Here is a 14281-nt window from a genome sequence, read left to right on the forward strand (position 1 = left end):
TGCTAAGAACTAACAAACTCATAGTTGGAGACCAGACCAGTTCACTTCTGTGTTAGTTTTGCTCAAAATAAGTAGTCTTTTGACTATTTGAGTCAAAATAAGTAGTCTTTTAAGAATGTATTTAGATTATATGAAATCTTTGTAAATTGCTGTATGCATTAATCTCACTTGTAATGTCGGTATTCCATGCTAAGAAAATATGTAAGTTTTGCTTTATAAATTTTGAAAAGGTTTGCTCTGAACTTGTGAACCCATGCATGGGAATCATCCTATGCCCATCCAGAAGGACTATCGAAGTCAGACGGGCCATCAAGAAATACTGCAATACAAAGGATTGATTAATAGCCCTATCACACCCGGAATATGCTGCGTGCAAGGAAGCTCATCCTGTGGACTTAGAAGCTGAATGAAGGAAATCTTTTTGGCTCTTTGAACTCTGACAGGGCCAGAGACTCTAAACTGAAGCCAGAAATCCCCAGGGACTGCCTTCTGGGTTTGCCCTGACAGACACTTTGACTTGACAGATCACTACAACTCTGTCACTCTTAGGAGTTAGATGGTAACTCATATGTGTGTATACATTTGCTTGCTTTAACCTATAAACAACTCTCTTATTTCTTTTTCCTACCTAATAAAATTTTAGATAGTTTATTACAGGATTGGCTACAGTCGCTGTCTCTGGTATAAGAGCTAAGGTACCAACTGATCTGGGGTAAATGACTGGTCTCTTGGAACTAGAAGCAACCTGAATGAGATGTGATTTTTGGTGTAAGACAAGTGACCATTTATCACTAAATCCAGTTTGTCTGGGTGGCAAGATAGACTAGAGTGTCTAAGGGGACTGTCTGTAACTCCATGGTGAGACTGGTTTCAGAGTGGTAGCTGTGTTATTCTGTATCAGCAAAAAGAATGAGGAGTACTTGTGGCACCTTAGAGAATGTTAGTCTCTAAGCCCTGGTCTACACTATGAATTTAGGTCGAATTAACCCTGCACCCATCCACACGACCAAGCCTGTTTTGTCGACTTAAAGGGCTCTTAAAATCGATTTCTGTACTCCTCCCCGGCGAGGGGTTTAGTGCTAAAATTGACCTCGCTGGGTCAAATTTGGGGTAGTGTGGACACAATTTGACGGTATTGGCCTCCGAGAGCTATCATAGAATCATCAAATATCAGGGTTGAAGGGACCTCAGGAGGTCATCTAGTCCAACCCCCTGCTCAAAGCAGGACCAATCCCCAACTAAATCATCCCATCCCCAACTAAATCATACAAGCTATCCCAGAGTGCTCCATTCTGACCGCTCTGGACAGCACTCTCAACTCAGATGCACTGGCCAGGTAGACAGGAAAAGCCCCAGGAACTTTTGAATTTCATTTCCTGTTTTGCCAGCGTGGTCAGCTGATCAGCACAGGTGACCATGCAGTCCCAGAATCGCAAAAGAGCTACAGCATGGACCGAATGGGAGGTACTAGATCTGATCACTGTAAGGGGAGAAGAATCAGTGCAGGCAGAACTCCATTCCAAAAGATGAAATGCCAATATATATGCCAAAATCTCCAAGGGCATGATGGACAAAGGCTACAACAGAGACACACAGCAGTGCCACATGAAAATTAAGGAGCTCAGGCAAGCCTATCAAAAAACAAAGGAGGCAAACAGTCGCTCCGGGTCAGAGCTCCATACATGCCACTTCTATGATGAGCTGCATGCAATTCTAGGGGGGGCCCCCTACCACTACCCCACCACTGTCCGTGGACACCTGCAAGGGGGGAGTCTTACACAACAGGGATGAGGATTTTGTGGATGAGGAAGATAAGGAGGAGGAGGAGGAGGTTGAAGATAGCGCACAGCAGGCAAGCGGAGAATCCCTTCTCCCCGGCAGCCAGGAACTGTTCATCACCCTGGAGCCAATATCCTCCCAACACTCCTAAGGCGGGGTCCCAAACCATGAAGCCGGAGAAGGCACCTCTGGTGAGTGTACCTTTGTAAATATAATACAGGGTTTAAAAGCAAGCGTGTTTAATGATTAATTTGCCCTGAAGACTTGGGATGCATTCGTGGCCACTATAGCTACTGGAAAAGTATGTGTCTGGGGATGGAGCAGAAATCCTCCAGGGACATCTCCATGAAACTCTCCTGGAGTACTCTAAAAGCCTTTGCAAAAGGTTTCTGGGGAGGGCACCTTATTCCGAACTCCATGGTAGGACACTTTACCATGCCAAGTCAGTAGCAAGTAGTCTAGAATCATTGCAGAACAAAGCATTGCAGTGAATGGGCCCGGGCTTTGATGCCATTCAAGCAACATCATTGGGGGGAGGGATAGCTCAGCGGTTTGAGCATTGGTCTGCTAAACCGAGGGTTGCGAGTTCAAACTTGAGGGGGCCGTTTAGGGATCTGGGTCAAAAATTGGGGGACTTGGTCCTGCTTTGAGCAGGGGGTTGGACTAGATGACCTCTTGAGGTCCCTTCCAACCCTGATGTTCTATATTCTATGATTTATCTCTCTGTGTTAGCCTCAGGAGAGTGATATCATTCATGGTCACCTGCTTGAAATACGGGAAATTTGTCTAGTTTTATTTTGGCAGCTCCTAGAAGCCCCAATCAGAATGTGCTGGTTGTGAGCGCAAGATTGGAGTGGGTAATTATGACAGGACATAAGACAGGATCTTCACATTAGATTTTGATCCTAGATGTTCTGTTCTGCTACAGACATTTTTGCATCAATTGGCATCAAGCAACTGGAAGATGAAAAAGGACATACGGAATACTGTAGTGACATTTTTGCACTTGAAATATGTATGAAGTAGGCAAGAAGTTTCTGAAGCATAAATGGTGTGGATATGTGGTGAATACAAGCAAGGACTGGAAGAAATGAGCATAGAAGCTTATGTTCTTATTCAAATTTGGGTTTAAAATTTGGATGAGTACAATATTAATTTGGCCAAGTGTGAATTTTTGTCTGCAAGTGACCTCCTATTCATTACAAAGTATTATGCAAGGATGACTGGATCTCTTAGACCTCACAAGATATGATTATGAAAAATTCTTCCTTTGGGACTTAGGCTCCCAAATCCCATTGAATTTCAATGGTAGTTGGATGTCTAACTTTTTTAGGCTCCTCTGAAAATCTCAGGCCAAATATATACCTTTTGTGTCCTTTATACTTGTATAATTTTAACTAATAATTATAAACCCATTGGGACAATCCCACCTTGATATAATTGGTCATAATTCAACTAACTTCTGTGGAAATACTTTTCTTTACACCAGTTCTGCATTTGGCCTTGTGTCTCTTTGACTCTTATTTCACAGGATATTAAAACCACCACAATTCTGTTTTACAACAAATGGGAATCAAAGATTTTAACAGTAATATTCACAATAGTTTTCTATTCTGCTACTTTATATCAATTGCTATTGAAGTTAATAGCAGAAAATCTATGACTTGCTGTGGAATTTGAGTTTTTCTCTAGGTACCATATTGAAAGAAAACATTAAAAAGTAACAGTTTTTGCATCTCCACTACATATGTGTACACACAGACACACACACAAATGTAACTTTCACACTTCAAGACTCTTAAACAGCCTACTAGTATAAGCTATGGATGTATGTATGATATAGTGTGTAAAATAAAACACTGACACTGTGTTCAGAACAGGAAACCATCCTACTACAGCTCTAATCCATCAATAAAGTGAAAGTTATTGTTCCTGTGAATTTGTTTGAAATACGCTAAAAATATACTTAAAACTTTTTAAGATTAAGCTGCATATACAGCCATCACTTAGGTAAATATACAGGTATACATTTTTCCCCCAAATTCACTGTGAATTATTTTTATTCAGATGTTGACAAAGATATACTGATTTTTAAGGCCCCTTTTTGGATAAATTGGCCTCTTATGGGAAAACATGACCTTATATATCACAATTTAAGGCTTGAGCCAATTTCCACTGGGGTTAATGTGAGTCTTTAAATTGATTTCAACAAGAGCTGGATTGGGCCCTTAATGACTTCATATTGTTTTTCAAATTGCTTCCATTTTAAAAATATAACATTTAAATGACAAGTTTTCACATTTAGGCACAACAGTTCTGCACAACTACTACACTGAGTAGTTGTGGGCTACAATTGCAAAAGAAGAGTCAAACGGACCAAATTCTGCCAGATCCAATTCAGTCAGTTATACCAATGCAGCCCTACTGAAGTCATATGGATATGGTCCGTAGAGTTGCACATGTGTAACTGAGGGCAGAATCTGGCTCTGGAAACACTGGTATACTGTACATTGGTTAGTATTAGCTTTTAACAACAGCAAATTATATCCTGAACAATTTGTTTCAAACTGGATATAAATCTTAAGATGAAAAGTCAAACTCTGAAACATTAGACCAATGAAATATTCAATGAGGATTTAATTAAGACACAGTTTATCATGCATCCACATTTTCTATCCAATACTGAGAAAAGCAGCTTGAAACAATAGTTAACTGGGTCGTAATTACTTTTCTCATTTTAACCAACAATAAATAATTTTTTGTCTCAAGTCTACTGACAATTCTCAGAACCACAGTGTAGTACTTCAGATTCTTTTGTAGTTAAAAGAAAAGAAACCAGAACTGCAACAAATGCATTTTCTATTAATTTTTATTAACCATCATTAAACACTATTAATTGAGAAAAACAGTAATTAAAGTCCTGGCAGGATCTAATCTTCACCACGTCCAGCCGATGGCAAGGAGATGCTGAATTAGAAAGAACTACAATTTGGACTACAGTATGTGGCAAATTAGATGGTAAGTAGCATTATGTTTAAAGGGAATTTGCTGCAGGTGATAAAGAAACATTAGTAACATGCACATATGAAATGCAGTATGATGATTCAAGAGGCAAGCTATTTCCCTTCTACAGAAAGGACTATGATAATTTGCTTAATAACTTTATTTGTATTCAGCTTCCTACTTTCCCCATAACACCACCCTGTGTCCCCTTTTAAAATACAAACAATAACAACAAATTAAGGGGTCCAATTTAAATGTGGAAAAGAAAGGGGCTGGAAAGGAAGGTAACACACATAAGTCCAACGTAAGTGAGAATTAAAGGCATCTTGAACTCTGTTAAACAGTGGAACATGAGAACGGATATCCTCTCATACAAGACCCAAGGCTTGCATGCCGTAAAGGGCTTTAAAAATAACAGTGCCAATTTAAAGTCAGATTATAAAGAACTCAGGGTGAACATAATATGATCACAATATCTCAAGCCATGAACAATCATGCCATTGCACTCTGACAGAGTATCTGCGTTGACAGCCTTGCAAGGAAGGAAAGGGAATAACCCAGCCTTGTAGTCACAAGGTCATGTGCTGCTGTCACAAGGTCACCTTAGGGTAAAACTGCAAGCCACACAAAGTCATTGAAACCCACTTATGTTGGACTTATACATATTACCTTCATTTCCAGTCCCTTTCCTTTCTACATGTAATGAGCAAATTTGGGTCTGAAACCTCTGAGTGCATGTACTTGGGCATGTATTTATATTTATACACATACACACACACACACACACACAGGTTTTCAAGTACAACTTTGTTCATTACCAAGTGAATACACTGATCTATTTCCATATTTGCATGAATAATAGCTCCTCCCTAAACAGTCATGCAAACAAAAAGTACTTTGCACAAACGTTTAAAAAAAAAGCAAATGTAAAGAACTATGAACATGGCTGGATCCAAAAGCAAACTGGAATATTCACTGAGCTCTGTTCCCAAACTTTGTGCAGTTGCTGCCAGAAGTGAGTGAAGACAATCCCCCGAAAAACCCTTCACAGCTGTGTGTCTCCCCTGTAACCAAAAAGGGTCAAAAGGTTCTGGCACCATTCCTAGAATGAAGATGTATAGTGATAGGGGAAATTTTGTCCCTGAGTATTGTAGGACTTTTCTAGTAATAGTGAAAATTCAATTATGGTGAAGGTTTGGGGGGATTAAAAAAAATTCACTTTGAACCTGATCCAATACCCATAAAAGCCAATAAAAACACATCCAATGATTTCAGTGAGCATTGGATCAGGCCCAAAATGCGGGTTCCATTTTAGTATGTTAATAGGGAGAATTCCCTTTGAAATTATATTGGTTCTGGAACATTGCATTTCTCATGTCATCATCATACAGGAATCATTATCCTTTGAAAGCTTCACATATCTCAGTGAAAATCTAACACACTCTTTCAGCAAAAGCGACATCTTTGAACCATTACAGGGTCTGAAACCTCATTTTAACTCATTTATTCATCTTAGCCCCTAAACCTTCACAGAAAAATCAAAGAAAGATATCTCCACAATATTTATCAACTGATTAACAGCAGCAACAGCCACCACGACCACCAATGATATACTTTTCAATAGTAATTCCTTTCTAATTAAAACAAATAGTTTATCAACACTGTTCAGGGTATTTTTTTGCCTTTATAACAGCAATCATATCTAGAAATAAGTAGTACAGAAACAATAAATGGATTTCAGGTCAGCCTAATGCTTCATTTTTACTTTGGCTTTTACCTGACTTCACAGGTATTGTGTCATATACAGTACATTTCCAAATAAAAACACATAGGTAACCATCAGTACCTTTGATAAAAATATTAATAGCCTGTACTACCTCTTAAGATAATTTGATGTTACTGGGTAATCACCTTACTGGCTTCTCTTAAGGCTATATCCAATATTCAGCCCACTCCAAGATTTAAGTATTCCCACCCAGTGTTCAGGCACAAGAGAAGTTTTGACCCTGTCAAGCTGCATTCTCTTCCCAGCATGATAGCTCCTAAACATTCCAGATGTACCATTTTTCTAGCGGCCATCTATTCTTTCCTAATAAATGTCCTCCAGTAATGAATTTTCTGCATCCTCTATACTCTAGTTTCTGCATGTATTAATCTCATAAGGTCAACATACTTATTCACCTTGGACAATAATGCTACGATAAGTTTATGCATCATGTTACAATACAAGATGAACCAGCCCGCACTTTGCAGTCCTACTAATCAATCAATTGCCAAAACATCCCAGCCTAGAGTTGGCTGGAAAGATTATTTTAGAGGCAAATCACCATCTCTTATATAATGGGCTGTTTTGCTGTTAGTCACCATATATATTTAGTCCATGAAGGAGAGCTGTCACTCTGTGTCTAATCAAAAACAGAACCCCAATTAGTTCACAGTTGCAAAGTTCCTCCTGGGATTCAAGTTTCCAGGAGGGGCACCACAATAAATACAAACTCAAGCTCAAAGCTTCACTTTCATAATTCACTCAGGGGGCCAGATCCTCAGCTGACATAAAGCTGATATTACTTCAGTGAAGCCAACAGAGCTACTCCAATTTATGCCCACTACGGATCTGATCCAAGGCGTTCATGCCAAATGCAGACATACGTTATATTTCTAAAACAACTCATTTGGAATTTGTTAATTGAGTGCCTTTATGAGATTCTGTAACATTTTAATGGAGTTTCCTCATACACATATTCCTGGGGCCCATTTATATTCTTTTGTATGTTTTAATCTATTGAGTAGGCACCCAGAACCTAGGATGGGCACCTATAGCTACATTTTATAAATCTGAAGAAATAAGAATAATACAAATAAAACCTTCAGAAGAAAGCAATATAACTGAAGGACACAAATGGTTACAGTCACTTACATCACTTATATTTTCAGTGCATCTTCTGGCCAGTTCCATGTTTCTGTCCTCAATAACAGGCTTAAGGAACACCTATAAAAGAAAGGGGAAGCATTTCAATATCACTAAACTAAAACAGTGAAAAAAGAAGTAAGCACCTTTTCAAAGTTATCACTGCCACCCACCCTTTCTTCTTCCTCCTCCTCGCTTTCATCCTCCCTGAAATCCTGAAGGACAGGCATTCTTATTTTTTAATATTTTTGAAAAACAAGGGGGTAAAAATTGAAAAAGCCCACTGCTGCAGCAAATGGTTTATGTTCTACCACTTGTCGAGGGTGTATGCTTCTCTTGTGTCCTTCATTAAGCTTAACCTTACCAAGGCTTCTTCCTTATTTAGACAGCACTTGAAAGTCTTTATCTGAACAATTCGGTGTGAGTGAACTAAAAGGCATTACAGATGGCCTTGCTAACTCAGCTAATACTTTCTTACAGATAAAGTATAATTAAATGACCTATTCAAATAAACTATTCCTAAATGTCTAAGACACATTTAATTAAAGCACTGTAATTCAGTAACTATGTAAGATAAATGATTTAATGAAATCAACGGGCTAAAACGGGTGCCATGAAGCCTAAGATTATGGGGAAACTATCTAGTTCTAACATTTAAGATATCACAGACTCCAAACCAGCTGTCACAAATCTTTTTCACTCCGTCGAAACAAAGTTCATACAGAAAAAGCACACACACCTTTAGTTTTCTACTAGAGAGAGTCTGGACAATTCACATTTGCTTTATGAAATGTAATTTCAGAATGTAATACATGTTACTTTTGGTGCACTTAATAAATGGACACAAACCAGACATCAAGAATTATAACATTCAAAAACCAGTTAGAGAACTTCAACCTCCCTGGACACTCAATTACAGACTTAAAAGTTGCAATTATTCAACAAAAAAACCTTCAAAAACAGACTCCAACGAGAAACTGCAGAACTGGAATTAATTTGTAAACTGGACACCATTAAATTAGGCTTGAATAAAGACTTGGAGTGGATGAGTCATTACACAAACTAAAAACTATTTCCCCATGATAATTTTCCCCCTACTGTTACTCACACCTTCTTGTCAACTGTTTGAAATGGGCCATCCTGATTATCACTACAAAACTTTTTTTTTCTCCTGCTGATAATAGCCCACCTTACTCAATTACTCTCATTAGAGTTGGTATGGCAACCCCCATTTTTTCATGTTCTCTGTGTGTGTGTATATATATCTTCCTACTGTATTTTCCACTGTATGCATCTGATGAAGTGGGCTTTAGCCCACGAAAGCTTATGCTCAAATAGATTTGTTAGTCTCTAAGGTGCCACAAGTACTCCTCGTTCTTTTTCCTGAAAATGTTTTTTATATTAAACTTTATACATTCTTAAAATGCTTCATGCATTATGTCAGCTAAAGTAATATACATACATACATACACATACCAACACTCTACAGAAGATAACATACCATGATCATACAGATAATGCAAGTTCCTTAAAAGCCTGTGTAACCATTCACAATTAAAGTCTGTCAAGATTTGTAGTCTCAGAACGAACCTTTGCTGTATAAATTCATGAGCTCAGCTCTGTTGGAATGGAAGCTGCCTTATTGCTTGTGGAAATTAGTTCACCTGTTGTTCTGTAAGAATGTATTGTATATAGGGCTGTTGATTAATTGCAGTTATCTCATGCGATAAACTCAAAAAAATGAATTACGATTAACAAATTAATCGCAATTTATCACAGTTTTAATCACACTGCTAAACAACAGAATACCAACGAAATGTATTAAATATGTTGGGTGTTTTTCTACATTTTCATATATATTGTATTCTGCGTTGTAATTGAAATCAAAGTGTATATTATTTTTTATTACAAATTTTTGCACTGTAAAACCGATAAACAAAAGAAATAGTATTTCTCAATTCACCTCATACAAGTACTGTAGTGCAATCTCTTTGTTGTGAACGTGCAACTTACAAATGTAGATTTTTTTTTACATAACTGCACTCTAAAAACAAAACAATGTAAAACTCCAGAGCCTACAAGTCCACCCAGTCCTACTTCTTGTTCAGCCAATTACTAAAACAAACAAGTTTATTTACATTTACAGGAGACACTGCTGCCCTCTTCTTATTTATAATGTCACCTGAAAGTGAGAACAGGCATTCGCATGGCACTTTTGTAGCTTATGTAAGCTCATATCTGGCACATAAGCTTATCTAGCTTATGTGCCAGATATGCTAAACATTTGTATGTCCCTTCATCCTTCGGCCACCATTCCAGAGGACATGTTTCCATGCTGATGACACTCGTTATAAAAATTATGCGTTACTCAATTTGTGACTGAACTCCTTGGGGGAGAATTGTATGTCCCGTGCTCTCTTTTACCCTCATTCTGCCATATATTTCATGTTATAGTAGTCTTGGACGATGACCCAGCACATGTTGTTCATTTTAAGAACGCTTTCACTGCAGATTTGACAAAACGCAAAGAAGGTACCGATGTGAGATTTCTAAAGATAGCTACAACACTCAACCCAAGATTTAAGAATCTGAAGTGCCTTCCAAAATCTGAGAGGGACAAGGTCTGGAGCATGCTCTCAGAAATCTTAAAAGAGCAACACTCCAATGCAGAATCTACAGAACCCGAACCACCAAAAAAGAAAATCAACCTTCTGCTGGTGGCATCTGACTCGGATAATGAAAATGAACATACGTCGGCCCGCACTGCTTTGGATTGTTATTGAGCAGAAGCAAGAAGGGACATATGAATCTTTAGTGCTTCGGGCCTGTAAATATTGTGTGACACCAGCCACAACACTGCCATGAGAACACCTGTTCTCACTTTCAGGTGACATTTTTTTTACATAACTCTACATTTGTAAGTTCAACTTTCATGATAAAGAGATTGCACTACAGTACTTGTATTAGGTGAACTGAAAAATACTATTTCTTTTGTTTTTTTTACTGTGCAAATACTTGTAATTAAAAATAAATACAAAGTGAGCACTGTACACTTTGTATTCTGTGTTAATTGAAATCAATATATTTGAAAATGTAGAAAACATCCAAAAATATTTAAATTGTATTCTATTATTAACAGTGTGATTAATCGTGATTAATTTTTTTTAATCACTTGACAACCCTAATTGTAAGGTTCTTATTCAAAGTAAGAAAGCTAACTGGATTGACAATCATTCTAAATATGACATTCTTTTCCTAATTCTAGCACATCACACCACAACTTTGTACTGCATCCCAAAAAGTGATCCACTGCTGTGGAACCTGCACCCAGGCAAAATCGCAGGGGTCCATGTTAGTAGATTCTCATGTGTTATTGGAACCTGTATCTACACAGAAAACATAGGGAATGTGTAATTTTTAATGTAAAATTCCCAAAATACCAAAAAGTAATTGTGACTAACATATGTCTCCCATTTGCTGTCTGGAAGAGAAGCACTTAATTAGAAAAAGGTATGAAAACAGACAGAACATTTGTGATTGAATAAAAAGTATTCATTAAGGTTGTTTGGGTTTTTTTAATTTTTGAGAAAAACAGACAGCTCTCCACCTACTGTAACCCAGAGACAGAAGGCACTTACACATTAATAATACACAAGGGTTTCAAATGACTTTTATCCTGCTGTTTTAATAGATAAGCTCCTACATTTTAAGAGTGACAGTGATGGTAGGTGCCCAAATTGAGACCCATATGGCCCGATTTCCAGAGGGGTTGCACATCCACACCTCCCACTGACTTCTTTTGGAGCTGTAGGTACTTAGCACCTCTCAAGTTTAGGCCCAAAAATCTTTGAAATTGGGCACTCACAACAACTGGCCACTTCTGCAAATGTTGGACATAATAAATGCCTTTCTGAGCAACTATATGACGTGGCAATTCGCTTTTCTGGTATACAGAGCACTTGGTAAAGACAATAGAAATGCAGCACAGCAATGAATCATGGACTTTTTGTGCTGATACCAAAGTGAAACGTTGAAGAATGGAAATATCTCTGCATTGTAAAATAAATATTTTAATCCTAAGGGTTTTTAAAATTTCCTTGTTCCCCCCATATTCAATATATTTGGCAAGAAAAAGATGTAAAAAAATAATTAAATGACAGAGGGGGAGATATTAATAATTGCCAAGAAGAATTGCTAAATTTTGCAAAGATCCAGCGTGGGCTTTCTCCTGGGAAGAGCTGCTATTTTTCAATCGGAAGTCAAATGGTCAAAAATGACAAATTCTGAACTGCTTGGCTGTTTAGGTTATTTAAAAGGTTATTATTACAGTTAACATTAGAGTTCTGATGCAACAATAATTACATATTAATTGTGGTTTTCTCGCGTATTATACACACTGCCCATGAGCAAAATTAAACCAATTTAGAAAAAAATCCCACTTTTCTGTAATTTTTCACTGTAAATTATTGTGGACCATGCATAACTAGTTATTCAAAAGTATTACCATGTTTAATCTGTGTGTTTGCAGTGTTGTTGTAGCCATGTTGGTTCCAGGATATTAGAAAGACAAGGTGGGTGAGGTAATATCTTTTATTGGACCAACTTCTGTTGGTGAAAAAGATAAGCTTTCAAGCTAGACAGAGCCGTTAGTCCAGGCCTGAAGAAGAGCTCCATGTTGCTCGAAAGCTGGTTTCTTTCACCAACAGAAGTTGATCCAATAAAAGATATTACCTCACTAATATCTTGGGACCAAAACAGCTAGAATAACATTGCAAACAAGGTGAAGTGGGCCATTAACACCTTTATAGTCCAAGGACATAAAAGGGGTGTGTGTGGATTACAGATTGTTGTAATAAGCTATAAATTAGTGTCTTTATTAAGACCATCTAGAAAAGATATTAATTTAAGCTCCCACACTTATCTTTTGAAGGTATTGTGCAGGTTTCCTTTGAGGATGAGAACTGAGAGGTCAGATATGGAATGACTGTTTTGTGAAAAGTATTCACCCACAGGTGATGTGTTGTTTTTCTCTTTTATCATTTTTCTTTATGAGTTCAATGATTGTCTGGTTTCACCCACATAGTTGTTATTGGGGCATTTAGTGCACTGTCTGAGGTACATCACATGTGATAGGCATGTGTAGGACCCTTGGATCTTGAAAGGTGTGTTGTGGGGGGTATTAATCATTGAAGCAGTGGAGATAAGTCTGCAGGTTTTACATCTGTTGTTATGGCAGGGTCTGTTGCTGCTTTGAGTTGGGGGTCCTGGTCTATAGGGAGCTTGCTTCTGATGATCAACTGGGTGAGGTAGGGGGGTGGTTTGGAGGCCAGAAGAGTTCTTTCAGGAAGTATGGGTTGTAATTGTTTCATAATATGCCTTATTGATTCCATTGTAGGGGTGGTAGGTGCCAACTTGAGTGTGTGGTCAAAGGGTGGGTTTTTTTCTGTGTTGAAGCAGGTTCTCTAGGAGTATTTGGGTAGCCCATTTCATGATGTGGTCTGCTTCTCTGGTAGAGCGTCTTTGGTAAAAGTGGTTTTAAGTATGTTAAGGTGCATATTCCGGACTTTCTCATCAGAGCATATTCTGTGGTATCTCAGGGCCTGGCCGTAGATAACAGATTTCTTGGTGTGTTTGGGGTGATTACTGGTAAGTGTGATGATCTGTGAATTTTTTTGTATATAGTCATTTGTACGGTTCCATTGTTGAAGCTGAACGTGGTATCCAGAAAGTTGATGCTAGTATGGGAACGTTCTAGAGAGTTTTTGATGGATGGATGGCGGTTATTGAAATTGCAGTGGAAATCTATGAGGGGGTTTAGATCGTCTGCCCAGAGGATGAAAATATCATCGATGAATCTCACGTATAGCATTGGTTTCATGGTGTATTTGTCCAGAAATTCTTCCTCAATGTGGCCCATGAGGAGGCTGGCATATTGGGGAGCCATTATTGTACCTAGGGCTGTTCCCAGGATTTGGACAAAGTGTTTTTTGTTGAGTATAAAATTGTAATGGGTGAGGATGAAGTGGATGAGTTTGGCAATGTGTAAACACGTTTAAAACTGCCTTCATCAAACAAGGAAACTCCACCGAAGAAGTAGATCACATAATGGAACAGGCCACCCAAATTCACCCAGGAAATTAAGGATGTCATCAAATCCTTCGCCAACAACTCTAAGAAACTCTACACCTCATCCTCCGTAAATCCACCCAAGGCACCTTCTGCATGCTTCCCAAGATACACAAACACGGGAACCCAGGCAGACCCATCATATCTGCCCATGGCACTCTTACTGAAGGAATATCAGGACTCATAGAAAACATCCTCAACCCACTCACCGCATAAAGGGCCACCTTCTTCCAGAAACTCCACAGCATTAGCAAACTCCTTCAGAACACCATCCTTTCCACCATGGATGTCCCCTTGGTACACACCGACATACATCACAACAATGGTATTGCTGCCTGCCTCAAATATCTACAAGACAATCGACCACACTCAGATATCCATCCCAAGCACACTGCCAAACTCATTTTTAATTGTTTATCTGAAATCCATATTGAAATCCATACTGTTTCTTTAGATAACACTAAA

At 38.3% G+C, this 14281-nt stretch overlaps 1 protein-coding gene across 11 annotated transcripts in view; it reads right to left on the minus strand.

The window, feature by feature from the left end:
* The window catches only part of NEBL (nebulette), a 379942-nt gene that overhangs the window by 118216 nt on the left and 247445 nt on the right, over nucleotides 1-14281 (minus strand). For 4 of the 11 annotated variants that reach the window (XM_037890824.2, XM_043541302.1, XM_043541300.1 and 1 more), the window contains exons 1-2: nucleotides 7864-8022; nucleotides 7700-7771 (exon numbers count right to left, since the gene is read on the minus strand). The exons of 2 other annotated variants lie outside the window; for them this stretch is intronic. In XM_037890824.2, the coding sequence (XP_037746752.1) occupies nucleotides 7700-7771; nucleotides 7864-7920 (129 nt within the window). In that variant the 5' untranslated portion in view covers nucleotides 7921-8022. Of the gene's footprint in view, nucleotides 1-7699; nucleotides 7772-7863; nucleotides 8047-14281 lie in introns of those variants that run through there. 5 more of the 11 variants (XM_043541298.1, XM_043541299.1, XM_037890823.2 and 2 more) reach the window with 4 other exon arrangements.

This window comes from Chelonia mydas, chromosome 2 (assembly GCF_015237465.2).
Source record: "Chelonia mydas isolate rCheMyd1 chromosome 2, rCheMyd1.pri.v2, whole genome shotgun sequence".
NCBI lineage: Eukaryota > Metazoa > Chordata > Testudines > Cheloniidae > Chelonia > Chelonia mydas.